Raw genomic sequence first — 20369 nt, 5'->3', positions numbered from 1 at the left:
AGGTGAATCTCCAGATGTTTTGGATTTCAACTCCCCCAAACCCCTACCAGCATGGAAAATGGCCAGGAATGCTGGGAATTGAAATCCAAAACATCTGGAGATCTAATTTCTGTCCACCCCTGATTTATGGTATCTAGAAGTTTTACTCTTTGCCATGAGCAGAACATGCATTCATCCAGGCTATGTGAGGGTAATTGAAATCACCCATTCATTCTCCTTTGATGTCTCTGGGCTGGTTTGCATGATCGCAGCTTGCTGTGTTATCCAAACTCAGGCGCCATGGCTCATTTGGGGGGGGGGGCAGCAACCCTCAAATAACCCAAGAAAAGCCCAAGGGCTATTTGAGGGTTGCTGCCTCCTCAAACAAGCCATGCCACCTGGGTCCAGATGACACAGCAAACTGCACCAATGAGGTTAATTAGGGAAATCCAGCCGGTAAGTGGCCAGCCCAAACAGTGGGGTTAACAAGCCACTGTGTTTTGTTAACCATGCTGCAATTGTGTGAACCGGGTCTCTGATTTCATTCTCCATCTCAAGATCACCCTGTGCATATTGGTCAAGGGAATGATACTATGTCTCCCGTACTAAATTACTTTTCAGACCTGGTATTGTGACGCAGTGGTTCTGTGGAAGAAACCTGGGACGATGATTGTAAAATAATCTTACACCAAAAAAGTTATATAAACATTATTAATAATGGTACAAACTTTACATGAGACTAGATCTTCCATGTCTGTGAACATTTTTGGTAGAGTATTCTTCACCTGCTCTGTATGCAAACACATTGCATCTCTTGTTTGTACTGAAGGTAAAGTGGTTTGGAACCCATCCAAAATCACTTGAAGGATATTTTCATTAGACTAATCAACTGCACTGGCTTGTGTTCATCTAGCCTTTTGACACAGAGAAGATTACCAAGCGCAATTGCAATGCTGAGAAACATAACCCTGGTGAATAATTCATAGGCCATGCAAGACCTGCTACAGGAGGTCTTGTACATTACATGTAAACACTTGAAGAAATCAAAGTAGAAGCAAAAGAGAACAAGTGTATATATAAATGCTGATGCTGGATAATTATTTAACTTTTTAAAATTATTATTGTGCAACGTAGCATTGTAGGTTAAAAGGAAGGTTAGCTGAAGCAACTCAAAGCCTTGTTGGAGAAAGTCCTCAAGTGCACACACGTGATATGTCAGAAGGAAAACCAAACTGCTTTGACGTTGTAGGTCAGAAAAGGCTGAGGAACTCTGGGCTGGATACCCTAATAGGCTTTTCCATCTCTAACCTCTTTTGAGTCTGTGTGTTGTGCTATCTTCCTGATCAGTATTATCTATCCAAGGTCATGTTTTGTCCTTGCAGTTGTCTGTACATTGACATTTTGCCATTCAAACAGTATTTCTTCGAAGAACTGACTTAGAACTGCCTCTTCCTTTGGATATTCACAGTGCCAAGTGTAGCTGAGAAATCAGGTATAGTGGGAAAATGTATTGCAATACATACAAAGTTAATTAGTAAAATGCAGAGTGTAACAAGAAAGTCCTGTTACAAATGCAACAAACTAGCTGAGGGCTACTTAGCCTAATGAGCTTAAAATCTTATTTCTGGTTGACATCTGTCAAGGCAGCAGCAAGATACACAAGCACTCTTAATCTACTAGCTCAGTCTGAATGCAACAGACCTTTAGTATTGCTAGCTGCATTGAAAGGGGAAACTGTTAAAAGGAAGAATGCACTGTGCACTTTTGTTAAGAGATGCACCAAGAAAGCTGGAAGTTTATAAGGACTAACAAGGCAATCTACAAAACTAGGGCTATTCAGGGTGGAACCTTCCTCAAAAACTTCAGATCTGAACACCCACTAAACTTGTAAGTTTTCATTCCTTTTTATTCCTTACTTGATCAATTGAATATTTCTCAGCAGTAAGCTAGGAAAAGGGAGCACAATGGGCTGTACTCCTTCACACAGTGATATTGCTAACCACCATGCGAAACGGGGAACAAAGTCACTGAATAAGGGTATCCTGCCAGTTGATCAGGGGGATGAAGGTTTCTCACTTCCACAGCTGATCAAAAGCTCCTCTTCTTATGATACTGAAGTCTTTGGTCAGGGAGAGACTCAAGTTAAAGATCAGTTCTTTGAAAATTCATCAGATGAGGACAAAAATGTTAATTTCCGTTCCTCATCTGAGGATCCTTCACTACATGAGCTTGACCTGGAAGAGAAGGAAATTGAAAGGACAGTCTCAGAGACTGAAATAGCCGTATCTGAACTGATGGAGCCCAACAAATATGTTGCAGAGGATATTAAGGTCAAAGGGCAAAACTCTTATGCATTGGGAAGAAATGATGTTACTTTGGAAGACAAAAATGAAATCCATGAAAAGCAAAACCCAAAGAAAGGGAAAAAACAAAAGAACAGCAGACAGGGAAAACAAGGCCGGCATTACAAAACTAAACAAAAATCCAGTCCATCCATATGTGAGGCTGAGAAAAAGGTAGATTTCCCAGATCTGCTGGTTAAGGCCCATCAAAATGCTTATGCCTATCTAAACCCCAACCTTTCCAAATATGAGGTTATCTTGTGCATGGCCTATCAGGCCACTGAAACACAGCTAATTATGCAGCAAATGGTAAGCTTTTTACTTCTTCGTTTTGATGAAATAAACGATCTTTTAGAAGAAATTGCCCAAGATGGAGAAGATCTAGTCAAAGAAGTGGGAGGGAACCTGGCTTGGCCAGCTGGCAAAGAGAACCCAAACGAGCAGCCGGATCTCTTACAACAGTTGCTACAGTACACAGTCAACAAAATGCAGCTGTTAAATGGAACTGTGGCCTCCTTAACTTCTGATGTGCTCCAGGAGTCTTGCAGCTTTTTACAGTCTGCAGGTAGCAACTTAGAAGACAAACTGAAAGCAAAGCAAGGTTTTGATGAACGCGTGCTGAGGACGATAAAACTCCTTGAAGCATCTGCAGTCAGATCCTCTCATCCTCACCCTGATGACATGACTCTTTATTCTGAAGACAGTGGAATAGGTATTGACACTGAATCAGTCAAAGACTTGAATTTAATCGATAAACAGGGAATACTAGCAAATGTTTATTCCTGTTCACATGGTCATTCATCCCTAAATGAGACCAGGATATCAGGAGAAAACCAGTGGCCATGTACCTCAGTATTTGCTACCTCCAGGTCCCATGACTGTGCACTAGAAAGACGATTTAAAGATATATTTTACCCACCTGCACCAACCAAGGATGTAATGCCATCTTCACAGGTAGTACCAGAAAATGGAACCACCCTTCTCCAACATGAAAGCATCATCAAAACTCCTTCCCCTAACTCTGTGCACTGTGATGTCACTCATGAGGGTGATTGCTTCAAAGAGTGTGAATCTATCCATGCTTCTTCCACATATGAAGACAGTGATGATGATAATAGCTTGTCTGAGGAAGAAGGTGACAATATAAGTCTGTCTGAAAAAGGAAACAATGCTTTACCTAAAAGACCAACATCTCTACCTGCAGCAACGGACAGTAAGCGGAGGCCTTCCACCAAACGGATAGACAGTCCAGAGAATGAGATTATACTCAAGATGAAAGATGCCATTAGTGAAAAGATCAAATTTGTCCCCGCTAAATCTGGAAAGAAGGAATGGATGGAAGATGAAAATGGAAAAGGATCACGACGACCTAGTACAGCAAATGGAAGCCAGAAGAGTCAAGCTAAACAGAAAAGATCTAGGTCTGAGGAGTCTCTCAAAAGTCACAACGAGGACCCAACTCTTCTAGAACTTCAAAGGACTCAAAAAGGACTCAACAAAAGGCTGGAAATGTTTTACACACTTAAGGGAAACAAGGAAACAAATTATAATTTGGTAACCCTGAACCCCAAAGAACCATCTAACTTGCAAGATGGTGAGCATGTTACTCATAGATCTTCAATTAATAAACTGAAAGCATCTCTCACTAAGAACTTCAGCATATTGCCTAATCAAGATAAGGTCCCTGTGTTTAAGCATGATCAAAATGCTATCAGACAACAACCTAATGAAAGGAAATGTAAAAAGGCTGTCACAACCACCACATCCTCAAAGGACCTGACATCTAGGAAAGAAAATGAGCCTCCTGGGATACAGAAACTGAACAGCATTGGTTGCGCTCCACCTCGTAAATCTGTTAAAAAGTTAATTGAAACCTTCAGCCCTGCTGAAAGTGTTCTGAAACCTACAAGTTTAAGAACTCTGGGCCCAATAAAATGTATCCGAAAATTTGGACTTCCAAGCATTACTCCCAGTCTTCCCCTTCCTAGAGGGCTTGTGCCTTTAAATCACAAACATAGAGTTTCGCCATTAGGAGACGTAAGTTGTCAAGACATCAGCCCAGCAAACTGTACTTTTGGTACCATTGGTTCACCAGTACTTGCAAGTGGAAGTGACACAAATGAGAATACAGATTATGATGACTTGGAGAACCTGCCCCCACCGCCTCCTGAAATGTTAATGGACATCTCACCTGATTCAACTGAATCTTCAGAAGGTGCAAGGATAGAAGAAAACTATTCAGAAAATGCTGAAAATACTGCCAAGAGACATGGAAATGGCAACACTAAGAAAATTTCTCAACGAATGAAAGCTTCCCTATGTTCTATTGACTTGTTACCAAGTAAAAACCTCAACAGTCCCAACCTGATTGCCAACAAAGCATCAAGAACTGATGGAGTGGACTCCACACCTATAAAATATCCTCTGGAGTTGAATTCTGCCCTTTTATCTGACTACCACCAAGAGATTCTGTTAGCATCCCAAAGGGACCATGAAATGGAAGAAACTGCAGATCTGTATAAGCAGTCCCATAAAATAATATCTCTTCAAAATCCTAAAGAAATGTCAGAAGACAATGGAAATTATCCAGGAAACAAAGAATGTGGTGCACCTCCTGCTTTAGCTCAAAAGCAAAGCTCTCCTGATTCACTCTGGAAAAATGAGAAAACCACAGGTTTTGTCAGGCGAGTGTCCCCAGCGAGAACACCACCTTCATCACCTCCCTGTGATAAAAGGCTCCCAAGCCCACCACTGCACCACAGACATATTAATCAAGCTTCTTTCCCCAGTACCCATTGGCAGCCTAGTCCTCCAGCTAACCCCAGAGCATCAAGCCCTCCAACACAAAGGAAGTTGTCTTCCCCACCAATTCAACAAAACCTATCTAGCCCACCAATGACACGCAAACAACAGAGCCCACCAACCCGCCGTAAGGTGTCCAGTCCACCAACCCACCGCAGAGAAGCAAGCCCATCTCCTTTCTCAGTGACCCCATCCCCACCCACATCCCCTTCCCGGTTGCACAAAGGATTACAAAACCACTTGGATTCTGGGGATGAACAGCAAGTTGCCTCCCCAAAGATTGTCAGCAACGCACAGTCCATATTTTGTCCAGCCACTTCCTCTTTATTTGAAGCCAAGCCAGTGTTGCCACCTAACAGCTCTGGAACAGAGGCCGTTGTGGGCCATCCTGAAGTTTTGGCATTTGCACGAAGAAACAGCACGCAGCTCAGGCACTATGGGGACCAACAGAGAAGGGTGGCCTTCGGAACTGCCAATCCCCAACCTTTTGTAAGGAGGAGCTTCTCTGACCGCAGGCCAGGATTCCCACTTCTGCTACCATTGTTTGCTGCAGCTAGCAGCGAGCCTGTGCTTAGCCAAACAAGGTAAGAAACGAGTTGTACTCAAGAGGTTGCAGCCGATGTTATTCTAATGCAGTAGGGGCTGGGGGCTCCGATTTTGGTGGGGCTGTGAGTTTCAGCCAGAACCAGTAAGAACTCTAAAGGAGCTATCCAAGGTTCTGAGAACTATCCCCAAAATAGCTTCAGCCCCTTGGATAGTTCCTTTAAAGTTCTGGCTGGTTCTGACTAAAACCCAGAATGGATTCACAGCCCCATTGAAATTCGAGCCACCAGCCTCCACTGGTCTAACGTAAGTCTCATTCATTTCAATGGGTCTACTTTAAGTAGAACTAACACAGGACACAACTCATTCTTTTCAAAGCCTTTACATTGCATTTAGATGTATATTCTGCAAAGTAACCACATTGCCTTACCACACTGATATCCCTGTCTTGCTCACAAGCAGCACTCATGTGAGTAAGGATGTGCAAAGTGTGGTTAAAGCAGTACTCTTAGGGTGTATCTGGTTTTGATGGTACTCACTCAAGTGTTGCAGCTACTGCCCTCATTCCCCACATTCCTGGCAGCTCACACCAGAGATGGAGAATCAGCCCAGCATCAGCACTAGCCATGCTGCTTAGTTTTCCACTCAGTATTATACTGAGAGTCAGTGTTGGGTGTGGAAAACCTGGGATTCCAAATCCCTACTCACCTGTAAAGCTGTCTGGGTGGCCCCAGATGTCCTATTTCACAAAGAGATGGTGAAGCTAAAAGCCTCTCTGAACTTCTTGGGGTGGAGTGGCAGGAGGGGGGAGGGGGGATGCTGATGTAACAAATAAATGATCAAAGGTGGAGAAGTCATGCTCACTTCCAATCTTTCTAGGGCCAGGTCAAAACATTCCTATTTGACCAGGCCTTTGAGATAGGTTTCATTACCTCAGTTCTGCTTGGTAGTTTTAAGGACTTGTTGCCTTTTAGTTTCATTGTTCCAAGGAAGCTGATGGGTTGTACTCCATTGTTTTATTGTATTGTACTTTTAGTACTGTATGCTGCTGCCCTGGAATTCTTTATGATGAAGGGTGGGTTATTTATTTACTTACTTACTTACTTACAATATTTATATACTGCTCTATATCTAGAATAGATTTTGGAGCGGTGAACACAAGGAAGAAAACAGTAAAAGAATAAAAAGATTAAAAACACCACATTAAAATTATACTTGTTTAAAAACACAATGCCAATAAAAACCGTGACTGGTCAGTTAAGGACTGCCCCCTGGAACAGTGCTGTTTTCAGGAGGTGCCGGAAATAACGCGATGTTGGTACCTGCCTGACCTCCAGGGGCAGGGAGTTCCAAAGAAAGGGGACTGCCACACTGAAGGCTCTTCTCCGGTGGACTCCAATCGGGCCATAGGTCCATGTGGAACCACCAGGAGCATGCCCTCTGATGACCGGGCAGGTTGGTAAGAGAGAAGGTACTCTCTCAGGTATCCTGGTCCCAAGTTGTTTAGGGCTTTGTACACTAGTACTAAAACCTTAAAGCTGGTCCGGTAGCAAATAGGCAGCCAGTGCAGCAACGGAGTTACATCCTGGAAAGGGGCAGCTCCCAGCAACAGCTGAGCTCCTGCATTCTGCACTAACTCCAGCTTCTGGAGCAGCCTTAAGGGCAGCCCCACATATAGAGCACCTTGCAGTAATCCAGTCTTGAGGTTACTAGCGCCTGTACCACTGTGGCCAAGCTATCCCTGTCCAGGAGAGACCATAGTTGACAAACCAGCCAAAGCTGGTAAAAGGCACTCTGAGCCGCCACGGCCACTTGGGCTTCCAGCGGCAATGATGGAGCTAGGAGTACCCCCAAACTACAGACCTGATCTTTCAGAGGGAGTGCAACCCCATCCATAACAGGCAATGTGCCTATCTCCCAGACTCGGGAACTTATCCACAGGGTTTCCATCTTGCCAGGATTCAGTTTCAGTTTATTGGCCCTCATCCAGCCCATTACTATGTTCAGGCACTGGGTTAGACATTTAGGACACATTCCTATGCATATTTAGACAGAAACATGGCTGGCTGGGGAATGCTGGGAGTTGTAGGACTTTTTCCTGTCTAAATGTGCATAGGATTATGCCCCTAATAAATACATAAATAAAGGAGGCTCAGCTTTCCAATTTGGCACTAAAGTGATAGTGTGGGAAGTTGTCCCCTGTGAATGTAATTTATGTACTAAATCACCACCAAATGTTTTTAGCCCATGGGCTACTTCTCACATTGGAGTTTGAAGGATGGGTGTGTTTCTGTGAGTTACTGATAAGATTAACTGTTTATAAAACTAGCTCACGAGGACATGTGAAGTGCGAGAACTCAAGAGCATCCCTTCAGTTTGCACATGTGCCAGTAGTTATAAACTCCATGCACTGAGCATTTTGCCAAAACGTTTACAAACATGAGAATGCTCTGGTGTCCTTATATTCCAATGTGGGAAGTAACTGTAAGTTTAAGGGCCTGTATATGCAAACAGGGTTGAGGCCTTGTTATCTTGGCTTTATTAACTTGAAATGTAACTAACATACCCATAGATATTTCAGCCACTCCCTCCCAAGTGATGAGGAGAATTTTACCACAATGGCTTTATTCAAACAGAGCTTTTATCCTGCAATTGAGATAGCTCCCTCATGGAAATTTGCTGGCTGTTTACATGACGCCATGGCATCGCCTGTACTAAATGCCCTTTGTTCCATTTTTAAATAGATCACAGATAATGAGCTATCAAATTACCCCATTGTGTTCCGCTTCAGTTTCCTCTGTGAAAAGAGGAAAAGCAGCAAGAAGAGGAGCAAGATCAATGAAAGATAATGGAAGACTCAGATACGGGGAGGAGGGGGAAAGGAAGCACATGAAAAAGGGAGTCGTTGTGATCCTGCATTTAAAACGGAAGCAGAAAGCCCCATTTTAAATGCAGGATTTTAGGCTGCTGTACAGATGCCCAATGTATCAGACATGATAAACTTCTCACTGCTTGGCAGGACAATACATTCCATTTCCCAGGTGACTACATGCACATGATGGTGAGTTACCACTTGGTAAATAGTTGCCAGTATTTGGCCACTGTCTCTCAGGGCTTAACTAGACAAAAGTAACATTTCTGCATCTCTTTCCTCCAGTAATGTCTAATACTAAGACGTGTGTGAGGTGATAACACTGCATTGTGATTTTCTTTCACCTGCAAATGACAGCCAATGATGCTGAGCGAGGACAAAGTTGTAATGCAATGGTATCACATCATGCATTCTGTTTTACTGGTGTTCCAGGGAAAGAGAAGGAGACACAAGACTGCTGTTTCTACACCAGTCTTGTAACATTTAGTTAAGCTGTCAGTGAGAGTCTAATCCTTCAGCCCAGCAGAGAGAGCATCCCTGCTATTTTATTACACAGCCACTTATTCTGGGAAGAACGAGAGGCTAGTTAAGAGCCTCTGGTCTTGTCATAATTTGTTTTGTTTTTATTTTTAACCAGCTCTCTCCAGCTTTAGATCCAGCCTTTCAGCATGTAAACAAATGTGAGACTGAAGCAAATTTAGGGGTTATTATCCCAGAATAACTGGTTATGTAAACAGGCCCACTATCAGGTTTCTGTGCGTTTGCTCTTCCTTCAAACTCTGCAGTCTCAGGACAGAAATGTGTCACTGCCCCCAGTTAGAGCTCTGGCGTCTGTTCTAGCTTCATAAGTACCCAAGGTGTTTTAAGCTATGGGAACCAGCAACCATCTGGTCATTTTTACTGGGAGGATGAGTTACTTCGCTGTTCAAAGCCTAGCCTTTGGCTGGGAATCAGCCCCAAGGGGCACATTTTCACAGCACAAATTATTGGTTCATACAAATCATGCTAATCCATAATAGGATTTGTGCATGTGTAATAGGGGGGGAAAGTTTATTTTAGTCCAATGATGGATATCAGATTAAATGCCTTCGCATGGGGTAACAGCTGTGATAAGAAATTATATGAAATAGTGTTCAAATATTCCACTCAACTCAAGGCCATGGATTTGGTTGAATGCCTCAGACCCAAAGCAAAGGCTTGGATCTGAATCCTTCCAGAGTTGGGATAGATTTGTATTCTATCGGGACCTCATATCAGTTGTTGTTGTTCAGTCGTTCAGTCGTGTCCGACTCTTCGTGACCCCATGGACCATAGCACGCCAGGCCTTCCTGTCCTCCGCTCTCTCCCGGAGTGTGCTCAAGTTCATATTCATTGCATCGGTGATACTATCTAGCCATCTCATCCTCTGCCGTCCCATTCTCCTTTTGCCTTCAGTCTTTCCCAGCATCAGGGTCTTTTCCAGAGAGTTTTCTCTTTGCATTAGGTGGCCAAAATATTTGAGCTTCAGCTTCAGCATCTGTCCTTCCAATGAGCACTCAGGGTTGAATTCCTTTAGTATGGACTGATTTCACCTCCTTGCAGTCCAGGGGACTCGTAAGAGACTTCTCCAGCACCATAGTTCGAAAGCATCGATTCTTCGGCGCTCAGCCTTCCTTATAGTCCAGCTCTCACAGCCATACATTACTACTGGGAAAACCATAGCTTTGATTAGACGGACCTTTGTCGGCAAGGTGATGTCTCTGCTTCTTACTATGCTGTCTAGGTTTGCCATAGCTTTCCTCCCAAGGAGCAAGCGTCTTTTAATTTCATGGCTACAGTCACCGTCTGCGGTGATCTTGGAGCCCAAGAAAGTAAAATCTGTCACTGCTTCCATTTCTTCCCCTTCTATATGCCAGGAAGTGATGGGGCCAGATGCCATGATCTTCGTTTTTTTAATGTTGAGTTTCAAACCAGCTTTTGCACTCTCCACTTTCACCCTCAACAAGAGGCTCTTGAGATCCTCTTCGCTTTCTGCCATTAGGGTGGTATCGTCTGCATATCAGAGGTTGTTGATAATTCTCCCAGCAGTCTTAATTCCGACCTCTGATTCATCCAACCTGGCATTTCTCATGATGTACTCTGCATATAAGTTAAATAAGCAGGGTGACAATATGCAGCCTTGTCGTACTCCTTTCCCAATTTTGAACCAATCGGTTGTTCCATGTCTGGTTCTTACTGTTGCTTCTTGACCCTCGTACAGGTTTCTCAGGAGACAGGTAAGGTGGTCTGGTACTCCCATCACTTTAAGAATTTGCCACAGTTTGTAGGGATGGGGGAGAATTTCTCCCCGAAACTTCGGGGGGCAGAGTGCCAATGTGTTCGGCCCCCCGAAGTAGTTTCTGGGAGAAATTCTCCGCACCCCACCCACCCCCCCCGGGACGGGACTTACCTTTCCCGAATGTCCCTCCCGGCAGCAGGTCCCAGCGGCGGTTCGTCAGGTCTTCGTCAGGGGTGGGGGCAGCAGCCGGTCTTTCGACCGGCTGCCGCCGCCGCCATTCCAAGAAAAGTAAAAAAAAAAAAGTCCCCGTGATAGGCTACGTGACGATTAACGTAGTCTATCACGGCTAGATTTGCAAAGTCAGCCGTGATAGGCTACGTAAATCGTCACGTAGCCTATCACGGGTGACTTTAAAAAAAAAAAAAAGCCCGTACGGCTAATGGCGGCCCCCATAGGGAGCCGCCATTCACGTTCCTTATTTGGTCGCTGTAGTCTACGTAAAGATTTACGTAGACTACAGCGACCAAATAAGGAACGCGAATGGCGGCTCCCTATGGGGGCCGCCATTTGCGTAGGCGCTTTTTTTTTTTAAGTCACCCGTGATAGGCTACGTGACGATTAACGTAGCCTATCACGGCTGACTTTGCAGATCTAGCCGTGATAGGCTACGTTAATCGTCACGTAGCCTATCACGGGGGCGTTTTTTTTTTTTAACTTTTTATTTCGCGGCCGGGCGAGGCGAGGCGCCTCCTCCCCGGCCTGAATTTCGGCCGGGCGAGGCAGGAAGCCTCCCCCCCCCCGGCCTGAACTTCGGGGGGAGCAGCGAAGCGCCTCCCCCCCACCGCGAACAAGCTGCGAGACCAGGTAAGTGGCTTTCGTGCACTCCTAACAGTTTGTTGTGATCCACACAATCAAAGGCTTTAGCGTAGTCAATGTAGCAGAAATAGAAGTTTTTCTGGAATTCTCTTGCTTTCTCCATGATGCAGCGAATGTTGGTGATTTGATCTCTAGTTCCTCTGCCTCTTCGAAACCCAGCTTGTACTTCTGGCAGTTCTCGGTTCGCATACTGCTGAAGCCTAGCTTGTAGGATTTTGAGCATCACCTTGCTGGCATGTGAAATGAGCGCAATTGTGCGGTAGTTTGAACACTCTTTGGTGTTGCCCTTCTTTGGAATTGGAATGTAAACTGACCTTTTCCAGTCTTGCGGCCATTGTTGAGTGTTCCACATTTGTTGGCATATTGAGTGCAGCACTTTAACAGCATCATCTTTTAGGATTTTAAATAGGTCAGCTGGAATACTGTCATCTCCACTAGCTTTGTTGTTAGTAATGCTTCCTAAGGCCCACTTGACTTCACTTTCTAGGATGTCCGGCTCAAGTTCAGTGACCGCACTATCATGGCTATCAGGGACATTAAGATCTTTCCTGTTTAGTTCTTCTGTGTATTCTTGCCACCTCTTCTTAATCTCATCTGCTTCTGTTAGGTCCCTGCCTTCTTTGTCCTTTATCATGCCCGTCTTTGCACAAAACGTTCCCTTGAGATCTCCAATTTTCTTGAAGAGATCTCTAGTCTTTCCCATTCTGTTGTTTTCCTCGATTTCTTTGCATTGTTCATTTAAGAAGGCCTTCCTGTCTCTCCTTGCTATTCTCTGGAACTCTGCATTCAGTTGGATATATCTTCCCCTTTCTCCCTTGCTTTTCGCTTCCCTTCTTTCCTCAGCTACTTGTAAAACCTCATCAGACAGCCACTTGGCTTTCTTGCATTTCTTTTTCTTTGGGATGGATTTCGTTGCTGCCTCCTGAACAATGTTACAGACCTCCGTCCATAGTTCCTCAGACACTCTGTCTATCAGGTCTAATCCCTGAAATCTATTCCTCACCTCCACTGTGTATTCATCAGGGATATGATTTAGGTCATACCTGAATGGTTTAGTGGTTTTCCCTACGTTCTTCAATTTAAGCTGAAATTTTGCAACAAGAAGCTCATGATCTGAGCCACAGTCAGCTCCAGGTCTTGTTTTTACTGACTGTATAGAGCTTCTCCATCTTTGGCTGCAAAGGACATAATCAATCTGATTTCGATATTGACCATCTGGTGATGTCCATGTATAGAGTCATCTCTTGTGCTGTTGGAAAAGAGTGTTTGCTATGATCAGCATGTTCTTTTGGCAAAACTCTATTAGCCTTTGTCCTGCTTCATTTTGTACACCAAGGCCATGCTTGCCTGTTATCCCGGTGATTTCTTGACTTCCTACTTTAGCGTTGCAAATATCAGTACTTCCCCCTATATTTTAATTACTTTATTTTTAAATGCTTAAAGCTGCAATCCTATGCTCACTTATCTGGGAGTAAACCCCCCAGAATTCAATACGACTTACTTCTAAGTAGACAGGTATAGACATGCTCTGGTGTATTAAACACTCCATAATATTTTTACATTAATGATGCTTTTATAAAATTGACTCACAAGCTAAATAAAAATAGAATGCAAAACTAAAAAAGTAAATGAGAGTAAGATGAAGGACATTCACAAAAATCGGGTACAGATTTTTTTTTTTATAGCTACATCTCTCTATATATTTGTGCTCTGTTGTTTCTACCAAATCCTCTTTTTTATATTTTTCTCTTCTGGGGCCTAAAAAACTGTTGCATATACCAAAATTCCTCTTTTTTTAACCATTCTAGCAATGACTTAATTCAATAAAATAGTCAGATATACTATATTTGTTATACTATATAAGATTGTCATCAATGTACGTGAGCATTTTACAGAGCAGCATAACTAAAAGGCATGTCCTAGAGGAGCTAACGTATCCTGTTGACTAGATCTGAAGGCAAATTCTGATAAAACATGTACCTGTGTAGGAACATATGTGATATATAGTTGTGATCAGGAGGCAGGAATTTAGTCTCTGGCATTGATCTTCCCAGTGAAATCCATGTGGATTTGCAGTGCGACACAATGGCTGGGATTCTAAAGCTACTTTAGGTATGCTCAAGGGTTTGTCCCTGCCCACTGGGATTTTTTGTATCTTTCTTTGAACAGTGCCCCATTCCATATCACAAACTGCTTTTGAAATTCCAAAAGTAGTTTTCTATGTGCCACACTAGGTTGCTGTTTGAGAAACATAAGTACAAAACAGCCTTTGGCATGCAGAAAATATTATGTGGGCCTTTGACTTTTTCATGTGGCTTCTCTGGGTATTCCTGCCTGGAGAAGGAAAAAGAATGTCCCATAGCAATCAGCCTTGATTTCCTCCTGGTGTGGAATCATCATACCATCAGCACTCTGAACTAGTATGAAAGAGCAACTTAATCCATGTGCATTCTTAGGAGTGCAACCAGATAAAAATATGGTTGGAACTTACCTATGTACACTTCTGGACTTTTCCATTTATTAAAAAAAAAAAAAAAAGCATGTAAAAGGGGACATGATAGAGCTGTGTACAATTAGGCACGATGTGGAGAAAGCGTATAGGGAGACCTTTTTCTCCCTCTCTCATAAGATTATCTGAGGTTCTGTTATGAAGCTGAAGGGGTGTTTGGGGGGGGGTGGATTCAGGACAGATAAAAGGAAGTACTCCTTTACACAACACATAGTCTGAAACACTGAAAGAACTGGGCATGTTTAGCCTTGAGAAGAGAAGACTAAGGGGAAATATGATAGCACTCTTCAAGTACTTGAAAGGTTGTCACAAGGCCAGGATCTCTTCTTGATCATCCCAGAATGCAGGACATGGAATAATGGGCTCAAATTACAGGAAGCCAGATTCCGGCTGAACATCAGGAAAAACTTCCTGACTGTTAGAGCAATACGACAATGGAACCAATTACAATGGAACAATGGAACCAAATACAATACGACAATGGAACCCTAGTGGGCTCTCCCATGCTGGAGGTATTCAAGATGAGGCTGGACAGCCATCTGTCAGGGATGTTCTGACTTGGATTCCTGCACTGAGCAGGAGGTTGGACTCGATGGTCTTATAGGGTCCTTCCAACCCTACTATTCTATGATTCTAGTCAAACTGTGGAATTCCCTAGCACAAGATGTAGTGATGGCCACCAACTTGGGCAGCTTCAAAAGGGGATTAGACAGATTCATGGAGGATAAGGCTATCAATGGCTACTAGTCACAGTGGCTATATATTACCTGTGGTAGCGGAGGCAGTATGCATCTGTATGCCAGTTTTTGGGGAACGTGAATGGGAGGATACAATTTCATTGATCTCCTGCTTGGCCAGTGTGTGAACAGAATGCTGGACTACATAGGGCTTTGGCCTAATCCAGCACAGCTCATGTTATGGTCTTATAATTTTGCAAAAGACTATTTTGCCGTCTTCCATAGTCTTTACTCTCACAACAACCCTGCAAAGTAGGTCATATGGTGAACTGAAGCTGGGAGATAGTAAGTTTCTAAGAAAGACACAAGCCCCTTGGCGGATGATAGGGTTTACCAGGTCTAACTAGGGCTGTGTCTTTTATGGGTGTCTCTACATTAAGCAAAGCGGCCTGCATCCTTTCCAGGCTTTCTGCTTTTGCTTTCTTTGTGGGATTAGGATGGGCTCCTTTCCATGGCAGACACATGGTTTGAACTGAGGGAACACCTCCCACCCTCCCTGGCATGTGTGCAAAGGAGGGGGGAGGAGTCTTGCTTTCCTCCCTTAACTTGTGCTGTACTGTTTCCTCACAGCCCTAGGCACACTTACTTGGGAGTAAGCCCCATTGAAATCAATGGGACTTACTTCTGAGTAGAAATAAGATCATGCTGCAAGTCTGCAACCCTTGGCACACTTACTTGGGAGTAAGCCCCACTGAACTTAATGGGGTGCTCTGAATCAACAGAAGACATTGATTCTGAGCTTGGTGGGTGGGGGATCAGATCTGTCTCCCTTCGATGCAAGGAGCCATTCTACTCTCTTCTCCCTCCAATTGGCGATTGAGAGACACGTGCTTTGAATCAAGGAAAGTCTTTCCTCAGCAAGTTCATGGTGCTAATCCAGCATTACACAATGCCAATATGGCACCATTAACTTTTATTACTAGTTTACCTCTGATCATGTTGAAAGCGTGATAAAGGGGAAAATGTGCACGAGGTATCCTGGAGGTTGATGCTGTCATGTAATGGGCCCACAAAATTCCATGAGTGACCAATCATGAGCATGCAATAAATCACTCGTGTAGAGACACCCTTCAACTCTGCACAGCTTCAAAGAAATCAGAGAATTCATTCAGCATTCTGAAAATCTCAGTTGTAACTTGAAAGTCTATGAGCAACATCTGGTGACATCTCTGAAACCTAGCAGTGCTGGCCAGGATTTCCAAGGACTGTTCATAGGGTTGTGACTTCCTTGCCCTGCACAGCTTCCTGGCCCTTCACATGACTAACAAAAGACATTGTGGAAAATATCCCAGTTGATGCACATTCACTTTATTTGCATGTACTTTTCACCAAGGGTGAGCAGAAGGAAGATCAGGATCTACTGCTAGATCTATAGGTGATTTGCAGTAGATCCAGAAGAGATTCTGAGACTCATGAGTTTAACTACAGCAATTAACATTAAAGGTTTAAAAATATATCTTCCATAGCTGGCCTTGTACTAATTTCTTTTCTCTTAACCTCAGTATTCATCACTTCTAAAATAAGAATATTAGGTAGAATCTGCACTGGAGCCCCTTTTGTTTCTGACACAGCACTGTATTTTTTCCCCACAAGCAATCACTGCTCTCTGCTCACATGTTAATGAATACAGCATAGTGTCTCCTGCGTTTATAACATGATTCAAGTGACACATACAAATGCATGGTGTTGTAATTGCAGGAGAAGTGAGAGGTCGTTTCAGGTTGCTTAAAATAATTTTTTAAAAGACGTAGCTGTGCAGGTATGCAGATTTTAAAATAAAGGTTCTGTGGTTATCCACAGCTGCACATGTGTAGAGGCGCACTGAAAAATAGCCACGCCCACCCCCAAATTATAAAGGCTTAACCAATCACCCCAGTCATAGAAGGAGAGGAAATGGACAATCGATGGATTCCCTGTCTGCACATCCTTTCCCCCACCAGAGGCGAAAGCAGAAGGTAGGGAAAATGTTGCAGAACAGGTTCCACAGCCTTGAAGCCTCTCCCACCAGGAAAAGTTATAATACTGCTAGACTGGAACACACATAAGTCAGTAGCACATGGAAACTGCAGTCATAAAACTGGGGGGAAATGGAATATTGAGGGAGATATAGCATCAGGACAATGGGTTGGGGGGTGTATCGGGTATGACATGAGTAACACAGACATTACTGTATTGAGATAAAATGTCAGTGTAGATTGGCCTTTACTTGATTGCCTTTGACCAGGTCTTTGTGCAGCTATACTGACCACTTTGAGAGATTTTGGAGTTAGAATCCCTGAGCTGTAGCAGCTCAAATGTAGATTTGCATTTGTATATACAATGTGTGGCTGATGGGGTGCAGTTGGTAATTGACTCCACTGCCTTCTGGCTTTTCAAAATGGCTGGTGGCCTTTCTTTCCTGTGTTAATATGTTCTATTTACAATTTTATTTTTAAAAGGTCATACTTCATTAGACTTTTGCCTTATGCATCTTTTCTCTCTGCAGCAAGGAAGATAGCCCTCAGAAGGAGGGGGACTGTTGGAATAGCACTTGTTTCACTGAGGGCAAAGGAGCAGGCAAGTCATTTTCTCACCCTGAACTCTACATCATTGGTCAAGGACTCCATAAGGAATGATGGAGATGATAAGGATGAGAGATGGAAGATCTGACTCAGTACTAAGATTCTGTTATGGTTTTGCTTTACTAGCCAGGCAAAAGAAGGATAGATATTGGGTAGAAATATATTGCAGGCCTTTGGAAGGAATCCTGATCTTTAGAAGATTCTGAAAGATATCTGGGCCAAGTCCCCACTCAAAAAGTAGGAGACCCACCAGCATCCAAAGACCAACGTTTGCAATCCAGACTATTGTGAGCCCAGACAGCATGTGCAAGGAAGTATCTACAGAGGGAATGGTTGCAGTTGACTCGAGCAATGAGCAAAGCCACATATCACAGAGGAAAAAAACCTTCAGAGTATTTAGTCCAAGACAGTATCATCTGATAGACTGTAGAAAAATCAGTAGCGAAGTATGCACTAAAATGTTTGAAAAAACAATCCTTTGTTATAAAGGGAGGTTTCACTATCAATGTTTTAAAAATTGAACCTGGGAGCTTAAAACATGTCTGCACACCAGCACAGTTCCCATTCTTTCATGCCTAATACGAAACAGATGCATGATGGATCACTCTTCCAAGAGCAGTAATGAAACGGACCAGAGGAATCCCTTTGTTTCTGCAACAGTATGGACTCTTGTTTCCCAACATCAGCAATGCCTACTGCCTCCAAATGAAAGTGGGTATAGCACAGGGTATGGTAACGAGAGTTGTGTCCAGACATGCCTAGTTAGAATAGTAAACCCAGAGCACATCCTGCGCCTGGTGGCAACACCCATTTTTGGCCAGTACAGACATACTATAAAACTAGGTGGCATCCCGGTATATTTCTAACTGGCTCTCAATGTTAGTTTTGCATTGTTTTTGCTATAGGCTCAGTGGCATGTAAGGGAATAAAAATCAAGTAGCCAATGCAAAATAATATCAATTAAATTTAATAACTATTAGACACGGCTCTCTTTTCAAGGTCTGGTTTTTCAGAAGATGTAACCTTAGCCACCATATAATCGCACTGATTCCATTTCCTCATTGCTGCATTATTATTTTTTAAAGATATGTGGCTTAAAACAGAATTTCCCATCCTGGCACCCTCCAGATGTGTTGGACTACAACAGCCATCTTTCCGAGCCCGCACAGCCATTCTGGTTGGGGCTGATGGGACTTGTAGTCCAACACATCTGGAGGGTGCCAGGTTGGGGAAGGCTGACTTAAAGTAAAAGGATAAACATGAGGGTATAGGCAGGCCATAGTTGTATCAAAGATATATATTTTTAGAGAATAATTATGTTATCGCATACACTCCCCATTTCTGGTACCAATCTGTTTTATAAGAGTATATTGGTTTCTAGCTTTTTGACATTTCTGCACAATTATTTTACATTCTACAGTTATGTATATTTTTGTAAATACCTCTTCCATTCTGCTCAAAGTCTGTATATTTGTGAAGATTAATCATTTGATATTTATTAAAAAAACCCTATTTGTTTATTGTTTTTTTTACCCACTGTGGGAAAACCTGCAATGGAATAAATTCTCCTTTTTTTAAGTTGCAAAGTTTTAGATTGCATTTGAACTCGGGTGGTTTTCTCCCAAGGAATCATTACAGTTAATCTAGCATTGAAATTAATGGCATAAAATGTGTAACTCAGTTTTCAAAGCTGATATAGTGAGACCCTCTCCCCAGTGTTCAGCATAGTGTGGCTCCACAGGCCCACACTTTAAGGAACAGCAGGGCTGTTGCCCACACATCCATCTGGTTTATTTAATGCTGCTAGCTTTGCTGCTGAGTTTCCTAAATTCCCTGTCAATGGGATAACCGTCTGTTTATGAAATCAGCAAACAGACCTGGAAAGCAGTACACCCAGAGTTATAGTAACCATCTTTCTGAGCATATGTTAGCAGGTCATGTGAACAGCAGACATCAAATTCAATACAAATGGGGCTTTTTTGTATTTATTTTTTTTTCTTTCAGATTAAAGGAATGCACGCCCTTAAAAATTATCCATTGTCAAACCTAACATTCAAAGAATTAGCAGCACTCTATGGGTGAGATCCATGGTTGTCCTTCCATGAATGACTGCAGAAGGCTTCCAAACCAGCAGAGCATTTCCACTGATGTAACAGGTGAGGAAGTGATCTTTGTCGATTCCTTGCTCCCCTTGCAGTCCACAGTCCCCAACCCCCACCTACTCCAGAGGATTGGAGGGACCCCCCAGGACAGTGGGGAAGTGGTGCCGGAGCCTGCAAATGGTGGGGGAATTGACAAAGATCCCCCCCCTCCCTTTTCTGCTGGTGGGAGCATTCTGAGTGGAACTCTGCCCAGGCAATGCTCGTGCAGGTGGAAAAGAACGGGGATCCAAGCTATTAAGACAACTTTGTTTTTAAACATGATTTTATTTTTAATTTTTTTATACTGCCCTTTCAAAAACATGTTGCTGAACACCCACTGTCGCTACTAGAATGGTCTCAGCCAATGGGTTACACTTGGATTAGGATCAGCAGGTCCACTTTGCACGGCTAACTGGCTTAGTTGATATGCACAGGCAGTAACCTAGCAGGAAGCTAGAATGTGCAGTGAAGTTGCCCATACGCTTTGCATCACATTTCACTACCTTGCAAGAAAGTTCAAATGGTATCAGCTTTCCAGCCAGGAATTACGGTTGACCCAGACACAAAGCAAGGACTTCATACAGCCTGTCATCTGCTCAAGGCTTTACCTGAAAAAACAGTTGTGTTGGCACCGAGACTATGTGCACTGCTTAACCCTGAACAACATGAAATCTCAGTGCTGAGAATCTAAATCAACCAAATGGTCTTTGCCCTCAGCGTTTCTGCTTCCCCACCCCCCCTCTGCAGTAA

At 43.3% G+C, this 20369-nt stretch overlaps 1 protein-coding gene across 1 annotated transcript; it reads left to right on the top strand.

Annotated features, from left to right (window-relative positions):
- The first annotated feature begins 1943 nt into the window (after positions 1–1943).
- On the top strand, positions 1944–17532 carry PCARE (photoreceptor cilium actin regulator). Its single transcript, XM_084828606.1, has 2 exons — positions 1944–5707; positions 17403–17532. The coding sequence occupies exons 1-2, from the start codon at positions 1944–1946 to the stop codon at positions 17530–17532; spliced, it is 3894 nt and encodes a 1297-aa protein (XP_084684732.1).
- Positions 17533–20369: the final 2837 nt, after the last annotated feature.

Source organism: Heloderma suspectum, chromosome 1, assembly GCF_057233095.1.
Source record: "Heloderma suspectum isolate Gila_16-S chromosome 1, 16-S_ref, whole genome shotgun sequence".
Lineage (NCBI taxonomy): Eukaryota > Metazoa > Chordata > Lepidosauria > Squamata > Helodermatidae > Heloderma > Heloderma suspectum.
Note: the sequence above shows the minus strand (reverse complement) of the source record. Positions and strands in the feature narration are given on the sequence as shown.

Excerpts from the sequence above, each read along its gene's own strand:
- PCARE (XM_084828606.1), top strand. The coding sequence starts at position 1,944 with ATGGGCTGTACTCCTTCACACAGTGATATTGCTAACCACCATGCGAAA. Across the intron at positions 5,708-17,402 it reads CCTGTGCTTAGCCAAACAAG|CAAGGAAGATAGCCCTCAGA; the intron begins GTAAGAAACGAG and ends TTCTCTCTGCAG.